Source organism: Osmia lignaria, chromosome 5, assembly GCF_051020975.1.
Source record: "Osmia lignaria lignaria isolate PbOS001 chromosome 5, iyOsmLign1, whole genome shotgun sequence".
NCBI classification, from domain to species: Eukaryota; Metazoa; Arthropoda; class Insecta; order Hymenoptera; family Megachilidae; genus Osmia; species Osmia lignaria.
In genome coordinates, this window is record NC_135036.1 from 7,458,656 (window position 1) to 7,483,658 (window position 25,003).

The 25,003-nt window shown below is 40.1% G+C and overlaps 1 protein-coding gene across 19 annotated transcripts in view; it reads left to right on the forward strand.

Moving 5' to 3' along the window:
- Positions 1-25,003, forward strand: part of LOC117605080 (protein muscleblind) — a 215,735-nt gene that overhangs the window by 75,499 nt on the left and 115,233 nt on the right. For 2 of the 19 annotated variants that reach the window (XR_013062153.1, XR_013062156.1), the window contains one exon: positions 9,792-9,909. The exons of 16 other annotated variants lie outside the window; for them this stretch is intronic. Coding sequence is in view for 1 of the 3 variants with exons in the window: in XM_076688229.1 (XP_076544344.1) it covers positions 9,792-9,795 (4 nt within the window). In the remaining 2 variants the exon portion in view is untranslated. Of the gene's footprint in view, positions 1-9,791; positions 9,910-25,003 lie in introns of those variants that run through there. One more of the 19 variants, XM_076688229.1, reaches the window with a different exon arrangement.

The following is a 25,003-nucleotide window of genomic DNA, read 5'->3' on the forward strand; positions in this document are numbered from 1 at the left end:
TACACTCACTTATTAATGAAACTTTGCCAGCTTGTAGAGCTCGTCGAGCTGAACACGCCTATACCCCCTTTTGGGGGCAGACGGCTAATTGTTTAAAAGATATCAACAATTACAGTTAGTTACTCCTTACATTCCGAAGTATGACAAATTCACACATACAACTCGCAATCTAGAGATCCACAGTTCAAATTCTTGGTTCCCAACAATTTTTTTTTTTTAATGATAATTTGTCTCTTTTTGAATAACTATTACATAAAAATTATCATAAAAAAAAAAAAAATTTTTGGGAACCAAGGATTTGAACCGAGGACCTTCAGATTGCGAGTCATGGATCCACTCCGTGGTTAAACACATGACTCGCAATCTAAAGGTTCTCGGTTCAAATCCTTGGTTCCCAACATTTTTTTTTTTTTTTTTTTTTAAATGATAATTTGTCTTTTTTTGATTCTCCGTGTGAGGTTGAAATTTATTTTACATTTTGTACAATGTTGTGACGAATAGTCGAGTGACTACTAGCGAGAAAGTCGTCGGTGAGTATCCCTCTGGTGGCAGACATGAGAACTACCGCTTGAAATTATTTCTCTAGCTCGAATTTTCTTATTCTCGAATACCATTATATAGGTACAATAATTTATATTCAAAGAGTAGAGAAAGATACATATATTCTCCCGCGTGAATCAACGATTCGTCCCATTTTCTTGAATCCAAAGTTTCTTGGTAAAGTCTGTTTGCAGAAATCGAAGCAGTGCGCTTTCATGGAGCAGCGATAAATCAGCTGGAATTTTTCGTTGGAATATTTATCGTTCTTCCGCGCAAGCAAGCTGCTGCTTTTTTGAATTATCCTTCTTAAGAGATACGGGGCTGGGGTGTATCATAAATAACTGCGCGCATGATTACGAAGTTATCGATCTACTTCCGGTAACTGTCGCAGCCTGAAAATTTGTTTCTCCGTATGAGAAATTAGAGAAATTTTTGCAATTTTTATTCCATCGTTCCAGTTCGATGATTTGCGTTCAAATGTATCAGTGTCATTTCCTTCTTTCTGTCATTCTATCACTTTTATCAATGGTTATTTGAAATATCAAATTTAGAAGAGAAGCGAAGCGGGACAGAAAATCATTATTAATTTAATTCTAATTGACTTTTTCCGTAATGCAGGGCAAAGTAATTCGGTACAGTGGTTTTTCCCTGAATCCAGTTTCGACAATGATTTACACAGCGAGGCGTAAGATGATCGGGATCTCGTATCGACGATTAGCTTTCCGCGCGTTCCCCGTAAGCCGATTTGGCACTAGCATCGCGATGCTTCTGATACGAGCTGAAAAGGGGATTAGAGCTCGTCGAATCGAACATTCCTGAAACACGAAGCAACGCACGCACACTTTTCCCCCTGGCACGCGATTACGTGGTTCCGTTTATAACGACTGGCTACCTCCGGTCGAAAACGTAAATTCGAACAGTTTATTTTAAATGGTCGCATCCGAGTCTAGCGGAGACAGAGATCTATTGTTCTAGACCGAGCCGCGTCTATCTGCTTGGCTATCTTTACGCTGCGCTGGCGTGAAACGCGAGTAAGCAAAATTTAACACGGATTGCGTTTCGAGACTGCTGCTAAGACTGATTCATTTTTCCGATTGCATTCAATCTCCGTGGTAGATAAAATGTTATCATCCCTCTTAACGAGACGACAACTTGCGAACAAATTATTTTATAAATTCAAAAAAATTTCTAAGCTTAGTTTTCAATTTATTTCGACACGAAGAATCAGGCTTGCGTAGACACAGGGGCGTGGGAGGAATTAGAGGGAAAAGTCAGGAAATAATGAGAAAATAACATATGGTCGGTGGGTAGGTTCATGGAGGTACGGTTTTTCCAGTCACGAAGAAGATCCAATAGTCGGTGGAATTGGCGGCAACGAGAAACTGTGTAACGTGAAAAAGTCGTGCTCCAACAGCGTAAAGGCTTTTGCTCGTCGCGGTTGTCGTCTTCTTCTTTTCTCAACCTCCGACTTCTCCTCTTCTTTTTCGGTGCACCAGCAAATTCTCGGTCTCCAACGGCACTTTCACAATTCACCAGTCGTACTGGCAGAACCATTGCTTCTCTGGCGTTCTCATAAATAACCTCAGACCGTGCATTATTTCACTTGAACCGCGTCCTGAGTTTTGACTCGCGACAGTGAAATACGAGACGTCTGCTCGACTTTCAGGTGTTCACCACATTCGAGGGATCAAAAGAAGTGTGCAAAAATTCTGACATTGTGTATCGAATGAGTAGGTATCGAGGTAGCGAAAGTACGAGGAGTTGCGTGTTGGTAAGATGGAAAGCTGGTGGGGCTCTCTCCATGGTCCGTTATCCGAGAGTTGAACAATCGTTCTTTTTCCCCACGTTTCTCGTAGAAAATAACGAATAGCAGTGTAATTAATCTCTTTTATATATGAAAAATGTAAATTAGATGTACTTTTGAAGTGCATAAACATCATTGTTTCGATGATAAATTTAATTCTCATTCCTCTCACGAACGATACCAAAGTCTAATGCTTCGAAGAATTTCTGGCATCGAACTTTTGCGATAGCATCCGAAGAGCATCGGCGACAATATTTCCGTGGAAGCCGGGCGATAGTGGCGAAAAATATGAAACTCCATGGCACGAGTTTGGAATTCAGTTATCTTTCCTGTCCCATGGGGTTCGAGGGCCAGTTGTTTCCCCCGCACGTGATCGCTGGCACGGAGGCGAACGCGACGTGTTTCGCCGGCATCTAAATCAAAAAGAATATTTGCATCGATAAAACTTTACTGAAATTTGCTTTTCTTTGATGTGCACTCTCCCCGAGGGTTGCCTCTAGTTGATTTCCTCGCGAAACTTGGTCTCTGGCGCGGACGCGCCACGAATATCTCGGTCAACGCGCGAAATCCCCTTTTTCGAAGGGAGCTTCTGTCAAATATCGGTTCACGCGGGGGGAATAACCAATTTATACCGCGACTTTTCCTCGCGATCGTTACGGTAACGTCTCTATCCTAACGTATTTTATGTCTCCTTTATACAGAAGCTCGTGAAATTGGCTCGAAAAGTGGAAGCTTTTTTAATTTCATTCGTAGCTGCGAGATTTCCAATATTTGAGAGAAAATTATGTGATGTAGAAATGAAAGGTGCGAGTGAACATTCGAAGGAAGAAATTGAAGAGGGAATTAGGAATCAAAGGAAGGATTTTACGCTAAGTACAATAAATTACTTCCAGTTGTTCATTTCACAACTACTGTCATTTAACTGTCTTTGATCAAAGCCGAAAAGTTTTCTTTTAATGGCGCTAACTTCCACGAAAGTTTCGTCCCTTTTCGCCTGAGGTATCCATCCGTCTGGTCTGGCTGTATTTAAACAGGATGCCGATTGTGTTTCCAATTGAAGATCAAGAGGATATAAACTGACCCGTTCGCTGTTTGAGCAGCTCAATCTGCGTGTAGAATCGTTTGATAAGCTTCTGAATTCCCTTCGTTTAATCTACAGTCGAAATTTTCTATATTTGCCAGAATAAATGTTAGAAGAGTACCTTTGATAGTACTCAAATATCTGATTTAAATTACAACTCGAAGTAGGTCGAATAAAAGTTTTTCTTTTTCTCTAAAATTAAAGTTTAAAATTAAAAATTTGCCACTTGCAATTTAAAATTTGTTTCTATTCTAAATGAAATAAATCTAGAATTGGTAGAGAAACGATACACGTTCTACAAGAATATTTTGTAATATTCTTTTTGGTGGAAACATGGAAAATTGTTGTGGCAGGTAAACGCGAACCCCTAAAAATGAAAGTTCAGCAAGCGTTGTTCTCTTAAAAGTTTTTCCGTCAGTTTATAGAGGCCATCTCGCCAGATACGTTACTGAGATGGTCTCTATCAAGCTCGTGGAGAAGAGTCGACTCGCTGGCAAGGAATAACGTAAAGGGTGTAAAGGGCATCGGAGGGTAGAAGGTGTTGGTGGGCTAGGCTAACGACTTCCTGATGAGGCAATGTGAACCACAACTTCTTCGTAATGGACTCCCCTGTCCTTCGATATCGTCCTTAAAGTGGCTTTGCAAAGCTGACGGCCATCGTATGGTAGCTGAAACGTTGTACCAACCTTGTCACTGTTATCACTGTTATAGCTGCTAAATTTCTACCCTTTCTATCTTACTCTGCCACTTTCACTTACCATTCGGATGCTTTTCAATTACTTTGATGGAAAATAGGAAAACTGAAAATTTTATCGTAATAACATTTCAATTTTCACATTTGAGAAATGATATTTTTTAAATTATACAGAAAATTTAAATTCGTTCTTCTTGAAAGTATACAGAAAATATTGAAAAAGCTATGACCGATCAAGTAAACGTTCTGAAGGATGAAGAGTTTCAGTCTTGCCTCCAGGGAAGGGAAAAACGTCTCCATCGGTGTATCTTTTCCTAAGGGATCTACTTTGAAGGCGATCACTTGATTCGTAAAAATGTATTAAGCTGGTAACTAAATTCAGGATCTCTCCGCGTATTTCATCTGAAAACCATCCGAATTCCAGTACAGAAAGATCGGACAAAAATGCCATAAATATAGGAGGAAATTATTGATTTATTGCTATTTTGCTATTTTTTATTTATAAATCAGCGAAGACGAGTTATCTTCCACTTAAAATAATTACTGTTACATAAAGTTTGTAACTGAACGAGAAATCGTGTAATAAGTTTCGTCGTTAGAAATCGTTTGAAATTCAGTGATCAACCAGAGGTCGGTGGTAAAGTTTCATTTTGTATCAGGTGCACTGGTATATTAATGGGCGGCAAGTTAGATCCGCACACAGGAAAGTTAATTTCATTGACAAACGGAAACAGGATCAGGTAGCAGTTTGAAGTTTCGACCAGGTAAGAAACCGTCTCCTAAAGCGGGATATCCGCTTACTCTGTCGTCCGTCCAATTGAATATTTTACGACTTTATCTCGTTAAATGTCTTCCTGAGTACTGGTTACGTCGACTTACGAGAAGTTCCGGTTCCGCTTGTACTTTTTGCAAATGGGCACAACCCCATTCGTTTTCGACCGCGAACGATCCGACTTTCAAAGAACACTCGAACTCCTCATAATTTTGCTAATTTTTCCAGTTCTTCTTCCTTCCAGTCGAAACTACTTAATTGCTATAATTTGAAAAGTTTTGCGAGCTTCTTCGAAATTTCGATTCGAAAAATTTCATCCCAGATTTCTCTTTTCATTACTAATTATGTAAACAATTTTAGTAACAATTATTTATTGCTTTCAATACGGTAAGAATTGTATATTTCAAATATTTGAGGAAAGTGGAAAATAGAAAATTGGGAAAACTTGAAATATTTAAAAATTTTTCTTCTAAAAAAGAAAAATCATTATCGCTATGCTACTTCACTCTTATCACATAACTTTTCTTTGAAATATTTTTCGGTAGAACAACAAATTTATGAGAAATTTCGAGTCGTCAGATTACACGTCTCACCCTATATACATACATCGTAGCATGAATTATGAAACAACGTGTTTAATGACGCGCCGGATCCAGCCTACTGTAAATTTTCCACGAGGGGTTGAAGTTTTAAAGCCTCTCCATGGCCCCGTAGCATTGTCATTCCTCTCGTATGGTTCTCATTCCTGCGTCTCTTCGCTGGAGCCCTTCATTCACTTTCCCCGCACGTTCTTCCGAGACCGTCAGGGATACCAGGACACATTTTTCAGTTATTAGATACTCATTCCTAATTTTCTACGGTTCCCTCGTTTATTTTCCCGTTTCCTCATTTCCTATTGTCCGCCCTGGCGGGCTTTGAGAAGGACTCGGTTTGTTCTACGTCGATTCGCGTCGGCCAACCGAACCGCATTTTTCCTCCGCGAGGAAAATATATATCCTTCCCGGTATCCTCCTCTCTTGTTCACGAATTTATTATAAGCGATCCTCAGAAGAGGCTCCCTTATAACGAGAGTTCGCGATGTTTTCTTTCATACTTACATCCGCGGGAAAATAAAATAAAAACGTAAGGGAAGTCGGAAACGATTCGTTTGGTCGGTTGATAATTAAGATCGTATTAAAGGATCCTTGCATTGAACGAAATCGATTTCACCGGGCATTGAAAATTTAATTAATGGGATTTTGTTGCCAGACGAAGGGGCCAGTAGTCACGAAACAGAGCTATTCATCGAAGGATAAAGCGGAATCCCTCGATATACGTATTAGCGTTAGCTTTCGTCGGTTTATGGCTGTATAAAATTTTCTATTCATCCACGGGGGATTCATCGGGTGGATCCGTTCGACAATATGAAGTCTGACAAATTACAAGGTATAAAATATTCCGCGGGATTGCCGGCGAATAATCTGATAAATAAAATCTTGTACTCGTTTGTTTGTTCCACGAAAGGTTTCATAGATTTACGGCGAAACGAGTTACGATCACTCGAAAGTTCTTTATGATTGTCATCCTGTCTTTTTTTCAAATTACACGTGAAATAGGCTATCATTATTCCTTGTTTCATAAAAGACTGACGATTTAAAATTTTATCGATAGATACCTAAGGAAAGATTTAATGTTTTCGAGTTGAAGCGCAGCAAAATGAAATTCATATCGGGGTCTCTCTCCATGGTCCGCCGTTCTTAGGTTAAATATTTCTCAGCTACGGGGTTAGTTCTAATACTACGCGTTATATTGGCAATTCAAGCAGCATAAAGAACGAGCAGCACGTTGTAACATTTCATAGTTGGCGTATCCTTAAACCGATGGCTCGTTCGTGAGGATTTTTCAGGATAGCCCCGTGTCGCAGGATCATCTGATCCTTAGACCATCAGATTTTTACTCTGGCGGAGGGACATTTGAAAAATGTCCTGTACGTAGGTACCGAAAAGATGAACGAGCTCGAAGAAAAATTGTTTCGAATGCGGAATAGAATAATAAGATTCAGGGTAAGGGTAGATTTTAGAATATACTTGAAGACATTGTTATCCGGATAATTTTATTTAAATAACCCACGTGTCTATACGGCTTCTCGCGTCAGAGGAGAGAAATATGACATGGTATTTCGTAAGCTAGCGTTGTTAGAGTTTCAGGCAAGATTCTGCCAGATTTGGACATAGGACGTATCGAATTTATATGGAGTTCGAACGCATCGAAGCAAGAGAAGGTAGTTTCCATGGTTTGCTCGATAGATAGGATACTCGAGAATGTTTTGTGTCGCTTCTCGAATCGAGTTCCTCTGAAAATTTCTTCTTTTCCACTGCACCGAATGCATAGATTAGATTTAATCAAAAAATTATTGGCCTTTTAAAGAAGTAATGGATACTTATTCGAAACGATGGAACATCGATCGTGCAGTTTCCTCGTTTATTAGAATTTCCATCTTTAAAAGTGAAGTTTTTTTCAGAATCATCGCCCGAGGAATCGGCAACTTTTCGTTGAGAACTCGTAGGCTGCGCTCGCGAACTCTTCCAAACTTTAATGGCAAAGTTAACGTGATTGCAGCTATCATTCAAGCTCCGGTGCTCCTAATTGCTGTACATGTTACCGATCGCGTCCAATAAATTCCCATTCTTGTCGACTCGCAGAAAGCCGTGTAACAGTCAGAAGAGGTATTTTCCGTGAAACTTCCGGTAATAGGTGTGCCACGCCAATTATCGTTAAAGATCGTGAATAGCCTCGATACCGTGCATTGGAAAGACGTCTTAAATGCTCTCCAATGCTCTCTCGAACCGTCTTGTGAAAGTTTGTGGTAATGAACCACTCTTTAATGGAAATTGCAGTTTCACTTCGACGAATTCGCGATTTAAATCACTGGCTCCGGTCAAAGGTGAATCGACAAAATTTTCTGTCATCTCGAAGTTTATTTTAAAAATATCTCACGTATTAAATTCTTACAATGTGAAATAAAAAATTCTTACGAAAGCGATAATCGTAGCGAAACGGTTAATTAACTTAAGATAATTTCGAAAGAAACGAACCATGTCTCGAGACTGATGATTTTTTTACAGAACATTTAATAATCATAAGGCGGTGTCTTCATAAATAAAAAGAAGATAACATTTTTGGCTGTGGTTCGTGTCTTTCTTGCTACTAGATGGGCCGCTTTCATAAAAAGTTACAACTACTAAAACAACGGTATAAAGTAGAAAGTATAGCAATAACAGTATAATGAACATTGAATGCAGTATACTTAACAGTACAAAGTGGTATATTAAGTTATGCTCATCTACTCAAACAACGGAGTAATTCAACTTTTAATGATGAGGTAAAAAATTTGTTGCCCTTAGCAGAAATTAAAATGTTGATTTTTATCAGAATTTAAAAAATTTAATTAATTAATCTTAATTAAAGGCACACCCTGTATACATTATTGGTCTGGTAGATATTTACTGCGGCACTGGGTGATCGCAGAAGTAAAGACATTTCGTTGGATCTGGAGGATACTAAAATATTTGAAGTTCATTCGCAAGTATTCGAGTGGCGGTGAAATATCCGTATATTAAATTATTCGAGCGGTTCCGCCAGTATTGCGTGTACATGCCAGGAGTACGTAACTACGCTCCTCCGTCGACTTTCTCCGCCCTCGACTATGCGGGGCCATCCTTGCCTCCTGAAATTAGAAAACTTTGTATGTACGCCAATTTTTAACCAACACGCCCTCTTCACCGGTAATTACTTTTTAAGCTTCTCTTTTGCATATTATCTTCGGCGTTTCTGGCCACCGCACCGCCCCGGCCTTTAATTTCAAATTTGTATCGCCCTGAAAATCACCGGCGTGTAATATCATCCCTCTTCTCGTTCCTCCATTCTTCTCACCTCACCTCTGATATACTGTGCTTCAAATTAACCAGAGAATACACTTGTTTCCTTCCCGTGTTTGCGAACAATTATTATCAGCTATCGAATTTGAGGGGCAATTTTAAAAGGGCGCTTGAAAAGTGATTGGTCGCGCGGTGAGGAGTGGGAGTGGAGGGCGTGGCGAGTAGTGGAACGTGGAGGGGGAAACGCGGAAGGATCCGAAGACTCACGGAACGCCTCGAAGCGTATCCATTCTCTTAGGTGTACATTAATAATTACCTACTTGTATTAGACGATTAATTGAAACGAAAGGATTAATTTTAACCGCGAGTAGCGAATTATTAAAGAATTAGTAAGAACTTCGGAGGGATTTTGTTTTTCCTTGGATTTTCACGTTTCTTGGCTCCTTCTTCCTGGCTCACGTGCTTTCTCCTGGAATTAAAGTTGTACGCAGCCCGCGGTGGCTACTTTTTTACCAGCTGTAGAAACGTTTCGTTCGTGATTACGTAATTATTCTTCCCGCGAGACGGACGTTTCCGTTCGAGCCGTGGAACGAGTTTTTTGCCGGGATCTTTCGACGGTATTTTCGTCGGGCAACGGAGATACATCTGCTAATTTGCATGGTAAATTTGCTCACAGCAGCGTAACGTTTCAAGAACTGGACTCCGTAAGGACGTCGTTTGCGGCCTGTTTGCGTTTCCTTCCAATGGCGTCCACGATTCGCGCTGGACCCTGAAAGAAATATCCTTCCTCGGATGTTCTTTTCTCTAACACAAACACGACGCTATCTTCTGCAGTCAAAGGACTGATATTTACTATTTATTTTAAATAACTGACTAATTTTCAACTTAGAATAATCGCTGTTTTGTATTATTTCAAATTTTCCGTTTTTCTTCATTTCTAAAACAAAATCAAGCGAATAGATTACAATTATCACCGTCGTTTCCCTATTTTCCACTCAAACATCGTAACAATTATCTAACACATTGTTATCTTTCTGTTCCAGGTAAGTCCAGTACACACGTAACGTTATCAGTTGCATGAAGTAGCGTACAACAGGTCATGATAACGCAGCAATTAACGCTGATACTGGTTGCTTTACCACGGTCTAGCCAGATAAACAGGTATGGATGAACAGTGTAAAATAAAAAAAAGAGAGAAAAAAGAAAAAAAAGTCGGTTGCGTAGCAGAGCGTTTCGCGTAACGATCTCGCGCGAAAAGTCGTTAACGGCAGTTTAAACCGTGGCTGAAATAATGGATCGTACGGTTGTTTCGTTGAACGATATCCAGATAATATAGCGCCGTTCTACGGGCCGCTGCAATAAATAAAAAAATCCAATTTTCTTCCACTTTGCTTCTTAAGAACCATCTGGTGTGTACGATCTATCAGCAGAGTAATAGATTTCTCTTCGCTTCTGCTTCGCCACGCGTGCATAAAGTGCCCGACGAAATACAGAGTGAAAGTAACGCAATAACAGGAGGAAAGGTTGGAACACGCGGTAGATACGCAAAATTACGCCATTTTTCTTTTTTTATTTCTTTGTTTTTAATCGGAAACCCCTTTGACTTTTATTTCTCGCGGGTATTTGGATTTTTCATTCTTGGATGGGCGGACCATGGAGAGAGCCACGGTTCTAAGTCGCGTGAGAAAGAAAGAGTTAAGATAGAAAAGGGAAAAATTAATCCCGATGAAATTTTCATTTTTTTTTTTTAATCTTGCACACGTATTTTGAATCGTTCTGTATTCGGTCACGTGTTTTCATTAGTTCAACGATCGCTTCAGAGTTTGAGTGGTCGGTGAGAATTCTCGAGGTTCGCGCTTCAATTAAGGCCGCTTATGCTGTTGAATTTTGGTAACGAGCGAGCCCGCGGAAAAAGCTGGGATTTTAATGTCGAAACTTCGATAGTTCTCGTAATAAACGCTTCGAAATGTCTCATTTGACGAAACGAGGGCAAACGCGAGCGTCCTTTTCGACGAGCATGTACCACGCGCGATCATTATCTCACGGTGGAGTGGCAACCGTTTTTGTTTTTCAAATTCTTCTCTTTTTTTTTCTCTCTCTCTATTTTTGTCCCGATTACAGCTGGTGCCTGAACCGTTTTCGAGCATGCTCGACAGTTTGTCGAGCTTTAACGATCCGTCCATGGGAAATTAACTTCGTTATTATTATTATTATTACGGACTTCATGGCACGTCAGGCGTAACTCATTTTACCGTTTCGAGACTGCGCGGCCGAATGAAATGTAAATTGTTTACCATTCGGTCGATCATTTCCTCTCGACGATTCTTCAAAATTATGCTCACTTAATTGAAGCTTTCCGAGGGGGGAATAGCAGGGGGATTTATTCAATTGCATACAGATATCGAGCAGCAGGAAATTCGAATACGTTGAAAGTAATTATCCGTTTAAACGGTGATTTATAAATTAATGAAACATTTTACACGAGTTCGGCATTTTTCAAGTCCATTACCTTCCCGTTGAAATGTTTCAAAATAAATTAATTTCAGATTGTATTTTTTTCTTTTTGCAAGGAACGATACTTTAGAGAGATTAATTCAATTTCGTCTTTGCGCCGAGAGAAACGGGCGTCTGTCTTATAATTTTTCGTTTACGACTTCCGCCGGCCACGAATTGGAAAACACAACAAATAGTTTTCAATAAAGAAGTTTACAGGGGGTACAGGTGCGCAAAGTTTCCCGGGAAGAGTTTAACACACCACGGGAATAAAACTTTTACCAAGTTTTTAAAACAGTTCCGCGCTTTCCAGCGCTTAAAGACCGCACAACTCGAATTTCCTCTTTTCTTTCCTTCCTTCCTTCCTCCTCTATTTTTCTCATCTCCAAGCAAACGCGCCTCTCGATCCTTTGTGATTTTACACGCTCCATCAAAGCATGTGTAAACGAAGCAATGTTTATAGACGATCGGATAAACACCCTCGGGTTTACCGTCTTTTTATTTAACCCGATCTTAATTCGAACTTGGATATACATGAAAGTGTTGCACACTTCGTTAAGTATTCAAAGGAAAAAGGAGGATTCAGCGAAACAGGAAAGTAATTAGAAAAAGTGTTTCTTAATGAATTTTCCGTTTGCATTTTGGAATAAATGTTTCTACGTTTCCTTTTTCATTCTCCGTTGAAGTTGAAATGTACGAGCAAAAAGAAAAAAAAATCCTTAGCAACGTGCAAAAATGTAGAATCCAGAGAAGTTGCATGTAGGAATATATAATGTGTAAAAAAAAGAAGATATACGGGTTGAAATTTCGATTTGCTTCATTTTTGTTTAAATTAGAATTCAGATTTTTAAATTTCTTTTTGCATATTTTCTCAAGCTTCTATAAATTATAAATCCTATTATATAGTATTAACACTCGGGTGGCGCGACGGACCACGGAGAGAGCCCCAATTTTAATTCAAGGGTTAATGCTATTCGAAAAGATGTTTTTCTAATATCTTCCTTGAATCATTTGAGTTCTTGGTACTCAACGGGTTAATACGAAGTGGACGTTGTCCTGTTTGTTCGTGAAGGGGTGAAGAACAGAAAGCGTGGACAGAGTGGTTCGATGCCATCCGGATATTCCGATAGCGTCGGCCGAAATAAAATAATGACGAAATCGGATTCAGCACTTTCTTGCCTGCCGTTCTCTACGTGCTCGCAATATCTGGCTAACTTATGTTGTTTGAAAATTCCGCGGATAGTGCTTTCGCTGGTACCTACATTCCTATTATGTCTCCCACGTGATTTTCTCTTTGAGGGTGCACCGTAATGCCCGTGATTTTACCACTTCGCCTCATTTTATCGTGGAACGTGAGATCGTGATACCCGTGATGGTATAAGGGGGAGAGATCGAACCCGTTCCTCTCGGTTACCAACGATTTTAATTCGACCGATGAACTTGTTTCATTCGATTCCACCGTGAGCTTCCTAACATTAGGAAAACGTACACCTGCATCCAATGTTTCCTTTTGTTTCGTTGTTTATTCCTGAACAACTATTCGCGAAACGAGGCGCGGTTTCTGCCTGGTAGCAGAGCGAAATTACACTTTTTGATTAAACCACCGATGTATAGGTACAATTACCCTCGTCGATGTTAGAAGGTAAAGATGAGAGTTCGAAATATGAGAATCAAACTCGAGTGTTTTGATGATGTTTCTAGGGTTCTTTTATGAATTTTTTAAATTAGATTTGTAAGGTTTTTGTACCTTATAAAAGTTACCATTGAAATAAAAATATTGAAACTCGTTGATAATAATAGAAAACCAGAGGGCAACGATATCAATCGACACTGCATTTATTATTTATTACGGTATTAATAATCGAGGAGGGGCCGTGTCTAGACAACTTTTATTAAATAATTTTAATATCCGTGTAAACACGCGCCACGATATATCATCCGGTAATACTCTTATCGCGAGCCCTGAAGTAGGGAGAATTGGATAGAAGCTGAACATTTTTCACTTCATGAATGATATACTGTTCTGCCGCAAGGATGCTCCTACGCCAGCCTCTTATGCACGAATACCCTTTCGGATTCTTTTCTTTTTCCTATATGCAGTTTGAAAACCCACGCTTTTCTCGTCTATCGGTAACTTTAACTCCACTGGAACCGAAATTTCCTATTTTCCCGGAGACAAAAATGGTAATATTGATATCCGCGATCAAATCAGAATTCTAAGAATCTTAATTTAGACGATATTAATATTAATAGTGATTTAGAAACAAAGTAATATAATTTTTAATTATTACATTTAAAATTTAGTATAGGTCGCGCAAATTTTCCCGCGTAAACTTTTACACGCAAGTGGTGGGGGGCCACAGACCTATATATATCGGGCCTTCTCCCCTCCATCTTCAGTCTCCTCGCGAACGCCTAAGGAGAAAGGTGGGGACTCGAGGCATCACCATTTCTCTCGAGTGTACATATTATTATTGTTATATATTGGGCTTAAATTTGAAAATTAATCGATCGTATTTCTTTAATAGTTTTAGTTTTTTAAATATGTCTGATTGCATATGCAATGAAGGTGTTAATACGTATGTAATATCGTAACCTTAGTGATAGTATTTTTTTTAAAAGCTTTGGGCTTTGTTAATCGAGTGTATTTGGCTGCTGGTATTGGAAACGATCGAGATATCCCGCAGCTTTCGGTCATGTCAACCCTCGAAGGGTGTCCCATTGTCCTGTACATTTCAGCCGTGGAAACGAGGCAGCGGAAGCTCGTCTTGAACTCTCTTCGTCTCAGCACGAAACGGTTCGTATTAATCCTTTTTCCTTTTCCTTCCTGCCTTTCTTCGCAATTACAGTGCTTTTGGCAACCAGATTAAAACCACTATCGTTTCGACTCTTCCCTCGAACGCTATTAGACGTTTATTTTATTCCTTCACTTTTCTGGAAAAAGGGTTAAACCCAAATATTTGTCCAAACCTCTTCTCCTTTTATTCGCCGTCATCGACCACTTGGTGCCTCGACAATCATATTAGACCGTCTTTCCGCCTTTCATAAGTTTAAATCGTGCGAGATTCGAAAGTTCTCGCTTCCTCTTCCTCCTCGTCCACTCTGTCCCTCCGTTGACGTTCGTTCATCCAGAACGAAGGGCTTAGAAATACAATAAAATTGTTCCTCGCGACTTCTTGATCTCGGAACGGTAGGAAGTGGTACGGGGGGTTTGAAAGGCTTTTGGAGATTTCGAGTGGTAATTTATTTCCGGCGGTGAGGACCGTCTGGAGCGTGTGGCGAGACGCGACAAAGGGAAAACTATCTTCTCGAGTCCTCGTCGATGTGTCGTTTTCGATCCTCGTCCCTTGTTACCCGACTCTTTCCCTCTTTCGAGGAAATTTTCCGTCCCCCACCGTTCTCAAACTTTGCCGCTACAAATTAGGATGAGAAATCGGTTCAATCTGCTCCGACGTATCTCCAACTTCCACCGGTGACATCTAAATTACTTAATTATTTAAACGTACTCGGTTTCTTTCGTTCAATTTCATTTTCAATCGATCCACCTTCGAAGCCGTTGAACGAACCTCGCGAATCCTGGAATGTGAATATGAAATAGCGAAAAGCGTCAGGTTTACGAGTCTATTATTCCGATTGTTATGAAGTTTGGCCATGTGGCGAAGTTTCATGGACAATCGTCGACGGGCAAAGTAAGAGACACGCGCGATGAGATCTCGATTCTCATTGTCACGTTCATTAATTATTAGCATACGAAACGCGTGTCGAGCGGCGGGCAATTTATTTCAGACAATGAACTAATTACTTTCTACCGTATAACGACAATGGCGATGACTGTTCGTTGTATATTAAACGACGTATCTGGTCCATTGTATCAGAGCATAATGGATATTGTGGCACGCGGGGAAATGTCTATGCATCGTTTATCAAGCTACCCGTTTCAATCGCTCTTATGTTCTATTTTCTACTCGTTTCGCCAATTTCTATTTCCGTTTCCTTAACTCCCATGTAAAATTTGGAAAAATTTCTTATTATGTAAATTATTACGTATCTCTAATTAATTGCCTCCAAGATGTAAAATTTTCTAACGAAACTTCCTCCCTGTCCACTTACCTGTGAAAAGTTCATTTAACCCTTGGAGATTGTAAAGAGGGTTCATATTGGCACGTTAAAACCCTGCGTAAAGTCTACGAGGCTCTCGAGAATTGAAATTATTTATACACACACGCGAGCGTTTCTTTTAATTATTCCTTTACCAAAACAAGAGGCACGTTAAGGAAACTTACCATCTCGCCACTTGAGGCATTCAAACGGAACTCGAACCCTTTTATTTTAATGCTTTAAGAGAAGTTTCCTCGGTTCTTCCCTCTGACCTCTATGTTACCCCCCTCGAGCCCCTTCTTCCTCGTAGACACGACCATAAAGAACGGTATACACGCGGATACGAGTACCAGAATTGACTCTGTAACGAGCGGTGTAATAACAAACGGGCAACGACGTAAGTCAAACGAATGGCTCTTTTACGAGTTTCGGGGGACGAGATAGGGAGGACGTGGCGAACGAGAAAGAAAGAGATAGGGCGGCGAGAAAATGTGGAGGAACCGACAAACAGCGGGGGGAGATGGAAATAGACGGTCGCGTATTTCTCTTTCGTCCCACTGAATATGTGAGGATCGAACCATTAGAAAGGTATTTCGTACAAATTTTTTCGCCATCGCTACGAGAAATTCGAGGGAGATACGATAAGACGTGCTGCTAATGGGACCATCCAAAACGAGCTATTTGTTCTTCCTATTAGGTCCTCTTAGAAATTAAGGGGGTCAGATTTTTCCCATCAAAACGTGAATAGAACAATTTTTTATTTTCAATTATTATCATCCTTTGTGATATTTATAGTGTGCCAAAGACAATAATAATTTTCATAAGAACAGCGCAAAATTTGGAAATTGAGAATAATTGAAATTGGGATTCTCTCCATGGTCCGCCGTAATTCCTTAACGCGGCTAGCAAATTTTTATTTTAAATTATTATTATCCTTTGTGATATTTATAGTGTACCAAAGTCAGGTCTGAGGGGTTAATAATTAATTTCCTCCACACTATTCAAAGTGCATAATTTCACGAGATAGACGTCGCGATGAAACAGCGCGTCGGTCTGTTGAAAGAAAGAAAAAAAAGAAAAATAGGCAAAAATAGGGAGGTAAAAAACTAGGTGTAGCGTAGCGTTATCCAGACGAATATCTTCGCAACGGTGGCGGCGTATGCAAAGCGCGGAGTGAAAATAACGCGGAGGGCGTATCGGCTGCGAGTGAACACGTTGGAGCAGAGGGGTGGAGTCACGTAAGGGCGTTATTAAAAACGTGCTAGTAGGGTGGTAGTTTTCGAGGGCAATATGCGGCTGTTTGCTTCTCTCCAAGCCCGACCATTCGACCATCGTCCTCCTCGTTCCACGTGGTCTTCCATCCACCCAGACATCCATGGCGTCACGGTAGAGAGAGGGATGATACCGGTTGTACGGGGAGGGAACGGCACACCCAGAGCACCCTGTTTCTGCCCGCTGCTTGGCTACTGACGCTGCTGTTACTTTCAAGAAGCCCGGTTCGGTCACCCTCCACCTCTCTAATTCAACCCTGAACTGGCAACCCCCAATCTCCAGCCGCCACTCGGTTATTACTGGTTGGTCTCCTGGGAAGACGTTATTATCCGTGCCGCTCCTTCGCAATGAGTTTCTCCTGGAAGCTGATTGACGGCGCGGAAAACTGCACCGGAGAACCGTCTTACGTATTGGCTTCCTTCCACCGCGACAGTGTTATCTTATTATCCTGTTCGAATTGCCTCCCTCTTCGTAACATCCTATTTCTTTCGATTGTTTCTCCTTCACACGAGTCGCATTGAATTTTGAGCGTTGATCCACGATGACCGGGTTCAGGATTTAACCCTCGGCGGACCATGGAGAGAATCCTAGTTTCAATTATTCTTATTTTCTAAATTTTACAGTGTTCCTCTAAAAATTATTTTTAATTATTCCTGATTTTATGTACACTTCATCTTATTTTGATAGAAAATTAGTCGATTCCGTGTTAGGAAGATTTCTTTCCTGAAACATCGACGAGAAGTTTGATTTTGATCAAGCAAATTGAACTAGATGCGAAAGTCGGCACCGTTTTTATGATAAAATTTCCTTGGGAACGGAGTAACGATGTGGAAAACTAGCAGAAGATATAGCGTATCAGCTTTCTCGTCGAGTCACCGCATTAACCTTGTTTTCTGTCTGCGGTTTTACTTTTCTTGAAACGGAGTATCGCTTTCTTCTTCAATAATAATTATCTTAGATAATGTCCGCGCAGCGTAAAATAATTAAATACTAACTACGTATTTTTCCATTGATAAATAATCTTAATATTCTAAATTTTGTTCTCTCTTGATAATAATTTTTTAATTAAATTCATCTTTCATATCTTTTATTCAAAACCTTCCGAACAAATAATTACAAATGCGTAGAAAAATTATTATTCATTGAAAATTCAAATCATTGCAATTACAATATAGATCGGTGTATTTTCGTGAAGGGACGACGGGAAGGGTCGATCATTTGTACGTGATAATACAGTAGTAGACGTTCGAGCTGTGGGTGCAAATTAACCCCAGCGTCGCGTCACTCTATCGGAAGATAAATGTTTCGACGGGGAGAAGTCATTCGATTGTTGTTCGATAACAAATGTCAATCGCGGAATGGTTTCGCGTTACGTTCCGCATGTGTATTTATCGAACCGAATGGTTGCAGGTGTTTGTCATTTTTTTCAATAACCAATGAATAATTTCCCGATCGAACCTCCGTTATCTGTTTCACATCCTTTCCTTTATAATTTCCCATTCTCTCAAATTCTCTATTATCCATCAACCATTTATCAGACAGCTTGTACTTCGAGATCGTATGTTACATTCATGCCCCTCGTTTACCAAGGAGCATAGGGACTGTTCAATGCTCTTACAATGGATCTGGGTTAAGTTTAACTACAGTTTCCTCTACCTATACCTACCATCCACCCTGAGGTGGTATTTTTAATTACTATAACCTATAACGTAGTTCCTACCACCGACTTCCTATGGAAATCCTGAACCCCTTGCCTCATCAAATTTTAACCCTTTCCCTACGAAGAATGATATAGAAAAAAGGATCAGAGTAAGATCGGATACAGGTGAGAGGTCGAAGGTAGCCACTATCAACAGATGGCGTTTTAATCGCGACACTGTCCACGGGTAGAGGGGCAAAAGAGGGCACGAGGGTGGACGGATGGTGGGACATGGAGTCTGCTGGGAGGAATCATGGTAGCGGACGGCGAATAGGTAGAAAAGAGAAAGAAAGCTAGGAAGGGTGGCGGTTGAAGGGGGGGGGATAGTAAATGATTGTCGATTAAAGTGTCCCCCAGTCGTAGGAGCGTGCACCGGCACCGGCTCGATTGACAAATGGTTCGCGAAATCTGCATTCGCTGCAAAGTATTCGCTTGCCAATTCGGCTGGAAGTCGTGCGCACGTACACGTAGCCAGCCATTTGTTCGTTGTCCATTCTACCGTGAACGAACGAAAGAAATAAAAATGGACAGTCCTTCTGGACCGGAGTTTCGTTCGCCTGTCTGGATCGACGATCGATCGGCTATCTATTTCCACATGATCACCGACCAGACGTCTCCTTGAGATGTTCCCCGCTATGATAGCGGTGGAAAGTTTACGTGATTGGGATTGAAGGGTTTGCGGTAATAAGGAGGTAACTCTATTCTTCGTGTCCTGTATTGTATAGAGAAATTGCGAGGGAAAAGAAAAAGCGAAGTTAGAGCTTCCGTATCTTCAATCTGAAAATATGAAGAAAGCAATCTAAGTCGTTTTTATTGAATTATCTTTGCCTATTTATCGGTATCCACCCTTATTCCCGGTGACGTCACGATGTTTACAATCGTAGCAGAAGACTATGCCGAGCCAGTGCCGTTACTAGGGAATAAAGGGAAAGCTTCCGAGTTAATCCAGAATCAATACGGTTCAACCAGTAATCTAATTTAACAGCACAAATGTGGAGGCTTGTAGAGAACGCAGGTATTGGTATTCGTGTTCTAAAAAAAAATATTTGGAAAAATATTTTTCTTCTATAATAGAGTATTTAATTTGATTTTCCTTAAAAGCAAACGCCATTTGCGTAACAATGCTTTTGTTATAACTTTTTTAATAAAGAGCGTATGGTATGTTTGTGCATCTCTTTTTCGTTCTTTCTTCTCGTAAAATGTAACAGAAAAGTTTGATCGTTTAACTTTTGAAACACCCTGAATGTATCGTGGAATTCGTTGAACGTTAAATGCAATTTTTCCAAGCGTTTCGACGGCACTTTATTGCACCGCGAAATTGTCATTTGCCATGGTGATTCGTCGCGTGGTCAGCTCACTTTTTTTCCCTCGGCCGACAAGTAAAATGCGTTGGCGGTGAAAATTATCGCGACAAAATGGTTTTTGTTTCGCCATTGCCATCCTCCTGCTGCTGCTATGTTTCATTCGTTTTTTTCTTGTCGCCTGATTGAGAAACGACGCGACGCCGTGTTACCGTATTAACAGAGTTCACCTACAAATTAGATTTTTCGTGTCCATATGTATCTTCATTATTTTTTTCCAATCAATTGAAAGAGGAACTTTTTCCAATCAATTGGAACAGAAAATATTTCCTTAGAAATCCTCTGGACAAGTTTTGTATAATTTCAACACGTTATTAAACAAATATAAACATCAATTTGTAATAAAATTTTCTCTCATTAGGCTATGATTTCCAGGGAATCAATTTCGAATATTCAATTACCGGACACGATAAGAGGAATATTACTTCAAGTACTTTCTATAATTTATTAATTTATTAAATCTTATCGATGCTGGATGTTCCTGGAACTTTTATCAAACGCTTCGGAAATATTTTCGAAATCAAATTAATTTTATATCTCGAAGCTCGCAAATCAAAGGTATAGAATTATTCGAAAGATTTCCTTGGCAATTTTATTCCACCCTTTATTAGGAAAAATTGACGAGCAAAAAATTTCTAGGGGGCTGATGGAAAGAAAGATGATGGTTTTTACAAGATGTATCTAGAGGCAGGTTGAATGTGAATTTCTGTAGCTAATATTTGGTGGTTACGGTGGTAAACCGAGATTTGAACAGAGGGGATGGAGAACGTTTTCATAGAGAAATCATCGGCCGGATAGACTAGCCATTCAGCGATTCAGCTTTTCAATCAGCAATATTAAAGCTTATTCGGTGTATCGTTCTCCCTGTATCGATCCACCGGCACGATATTTGTTACCAAATATTTTAACATTAAAACACAAGATCCATCGGTAATGTTCAAACAGAGTATACATCGTTTCAACTTTCAATTTCAGTCATACCTTCGGAATTTATAAAAATTTCATCAAATTTAAAAGTCAATCGGCGACGCGTAAGTCAGATTTGATCGGGAAACAGGAAGAAATTGGAAAGGCATTAGCCTTTGGTTTATTGGTTTTGTAAATTCTCGCGTAATTCAAAGCCGAACGTCAGTCCGTCTGACGGTGCGCGATAAACAAAAATCGAGGGGTGGAAAACGAAGGTTCGCACACCTTGCGAGACGTCGAGGTGATAAATCCGGCTTGCTCTTACTCCTCCAACATTCGCCGCTTTCAAGTTTTTAACTTTCGCAACTTTCTTATTTATGTGCGCCACGTACAGGAATAGATTTTCCCGGTTAAACTTGCTCGCGACATGAAATAAACGAAAGTCGACCAATCGATCTGCGGGATCGAAACTTTAAATGAACTTTTACGAAAATAATGCGATACTTTTAAATTAAACAATGCAGCCAACGAAAATCTTGAAATGATTTATCAAAGAATCTCTATTGTTGAATTGAAATATCCCGGTTTTAACGCGACTTCCGTGAACCGTTTCACCGATGAAAGGGTTAAATGAGACGTACAGGCGTGGTTGGGCATGAAAGGGTTAAGGAACAGCGGTCTTTCTGAAACGATCCTTTGTTTCATCCTGTAGGAATGCATAGTCGGTGCAGAACCTATCAAAAATCGTTGGCACGCGACTGACAAGAAAGTCGAGAGGCTTTGAGGAAAGTGGAAACAGAGAATAGAAGGGAAGGCGAGAACTCTCGTCTCGAAGATCTACTATTGCTCGTGAATTATTGAGCGATGCACTCTACCCGTTGGCTCGTTCGCATATTCCAACAGCATCCGTGTCGACTCAATTCTAGCCCGGCATTATTGTCTCGTAGCAAGGATCCAGTGTAAATTATTTCACGATTCTTTCGCCTTAGATAGTCGTCCACGGAATTTGCCTAATGAAATTCCACGACGAGTAAATATTTTATTGATGCCTTCGGTACATCTGGCATCCCTGATATTCCACGGAATTTTCGATTATTTCTATCATCGCGGGGATCTCTTCCATCTCGACCCGATCGACTCTGATTTTAATGAGTTCTCCTTTATTTTATTATACCTAAATGATTTTATCGGTTGATCAAAAGTGAGATTGTCAATGAAACAAATTATTTTCATCATCGTAATCGAAGTTGATCAATTTCGAAGAAACTCGAGGAAAAACGTTGCCGGTTTAATCGCGTTCGCCTCGAGTGGAACGTTAATCCTCGAAAAGAGGCAAGATCAACGAGTTTACCACTTTCTTTGGGCATCGTGGTCGCTTCGTGACACGGATACAGAACGGCCGTGTAAAACGTTGTCTTCCTCCGAGAGAATGTCAACAGACGGATGTCTGAGAACAAAGAGGGAGCGAGAGGGTGGAGCCGGGACACCTACTAATTTCAACGAGGGGAAAACTTTGGTCGATGGAAGTTGCCGGAACCGGTGGCCAGGATAAATTATGTGAAAACCGAAATTGAAGGACGCCGTGGCGCTTAACTTCCCGCATGGAACTTTGCTCGTGGAAATCGCTGGAACTCGGCCTGCCGTGAAATATCGGGAAACACGGGAACAGTCTTGGATTTACCGTCGTTTTCTTGCTCTTTCGAAATATTTTCCCTGACATCAAAGGAAGAGAAATATGCCTCGATGCTCTTTTCATTTAATTATCGCTTCCTTAACGCTTTTTTTATGTCTGCATCATTATTATTTAGATTTTGAGGATCGTTTAATATTAAATTTCGAATGGCGGACCATGGAGAAAGTCCTAATCCTTAAGATTCTCCCGAGATTTAAGAATGGTAGAATATTCTTCTATCTACCTAAGGGTATACCTAATCCAGTACATCTACTGGGTTACACCTAGGCTGGGTTGCACCCCAGGAGAAGCACGTGGTAGAATGAAATATGGATTGTCAGGTGGTTTCGTGGGATCGATTCTCTGGCGACGTCGAACGTGCCTTTGATTGATTCGACGCCGTCCACTCAGGGCAGAGAATTGTGTCGAGAAGAGTATTGTTATGCTAACCGAATCACGATGACTTTCCATCGATCGACCATGCCGATAAGGAACACTTGGGAATCACGAATTTTTCTATTTCCCGATTCACCATCCCCCTTTTCTCGTATCCCCATTCGGATACGCGAATAAAGGAATCGCTTCGTTTTAGAGCCGTTTCCTTTTTATTCTGCGTTATATTCCAATAATACGGAGGAAGCATTCTCGAACACATGGTACACGGATGCTCCTGAACGTTTCTTGAAACGTTGATGAGATTCCTCGATATTCCTTGTAAATTTTATTGCTTCGTTTTCAGATGGAGAATCAAGTTCTAAATTTCAATGTCGTGCAGTGAATTTGGTTGTAAATTGAAATTAGAATTTATTTTCATTAAAATAGCTGCTTTGAAACATCCAGTACATTCTCCTACTCTGAATAATCCTTAACTTTGTACAGTTAGTCCGGCAACTCTTTACCCAGATAACTTGGCAGTCTCACTTGTATGCTGATTCAGAACTAAACTCAAACATACTTACTCATTCGCACATACATAATTGAGATTTCGCATATCTTATAATATGGACGAGTCTATTAGCAGGTTAAGCTGGAAGTTAGTCCAGTACCCACTGATACTGTATTTATGCTTGTATCTTCGTACTTAAACTTCCTTTGAATTATTCTCTACCGACTAGTTACACTTTGCTACCGTGTTTCTACTTTGAACTTGAAACTCTTTGAGTAATTAGATTGCGACATATTAAATGGAGGATTTCTGAAATCATTCGATGACATAAAAGGTCTACCTTTATTAATTTAGTTAAATTATTTAATTAATTTAACTAAAGATCAAAGTTAATCATTGAACCGCGGAGTCTGGGAGTCCATCAGAGAATTAAACTCGTTTGATAATAAAGTATGAACGTTCAAGTATAACTGAAAGCTGTTTTAAAAAGTGAATATAATTTTGAAGAATGAAAATCTTAGACGTTTTCATCGGTTGACAGTGTTTTTTTTTTTCCCCCGTTAATCTGATAGGAAATGGAAAGCAGCGTCTTTGCATTAGTCCCGGGGGGAAAAAAATTCACGCTGCTGCTGCTTACCCCATGAATAATGCACCTCTCTGTTGGATAAAAATCCTCACCGCCACATACTTTCAGTTAATCCGACAGTTCGAAGTAGTTTTCAAATAGTTCCCGCGAACGTAAGTCAGGTCGAACTCAATCTCTGCATTATCCACTTTCCTTGGGTTATCATCGTACCAGCCGAGAGAGACTTTCCGTGTACGTAATCGATACGTGACGTAAGAGAGTCGCCGGAATTAATAACCGGGTGAGAGCGTGTCGCCCTTTTCGGGGAGGGCGCGACTAAAATCTGATCGATCCTGGAACGCGAACTTCCGTTGTTCCAGCAATTTCATCCGTGCTCGATAAATTTTCCCTTTCGTTGTTTCGCAAGAAAGAGGCAAATACCGTGCGATCACCGTAATAAATAATCTCTTGGAATTTTTTTTAGATAAGAAAAATATATTTTCCAATTAGCCCTCATTATAAGTCCAATTAGGACTGACTTTTCCTCCAGTTCTTGGCTTTCAAAAAATCTGGAAAAATTCTGGGATACTTATTGAGGATTCTACTTTAATATAATCATTCCTTGAGCTGAATGTTTGAAGAATTAATTGAGAAAAATAATTATTTGGAAAAAATTGCAATTGGCTTTGAGCATAAATGACTTAGGATTAATAATTTACCAATCTTATCTAATTCAATGTAGTTTGTGTTATCGATGATCAGTGGCATCTTCTGTACTTGTAAAAAATTTTCTAAGAAAAAGAGGCGATAGAAGAAAATGTTGGAACGAAAATAGGATTCCTCCTCGTCTCTGTGTTTCGAATAATTCGCGTGTTCGAAGCGGATATACGCGATTTTCGTGTATTCCCGGTTAGCGTACGTGTGTACATTCCGTTCCAGTACACGTACACGAGTTCAGTTCAATGTAGGAACGAATGGAAGGAGGAAAGCCGGAGAATAGAATGTATATTTGGGAACAAATACAATTTGAATGAATTAGCAGTAAACTGGAAATGGGCAATCCAGGGTTACCTGACCCGCGGGTTACCGCTCCCCTTTCACCCTCTCTTACTCACTTTCACTCGGCTCTGCTTCTTCTTCGTTTCTCTATACAATGCCTCTCAAAAGTATTTGTTCATTGTTGTATCTGCTAACTGACAATCATTCATCCGTTATCATGATAAAGTATTGCTTCTTTGAAAACTCCTCAGGTACTTCAGATTTTTGATAAATTATTTTTCCTTTATTCAGAAATCAATCATTA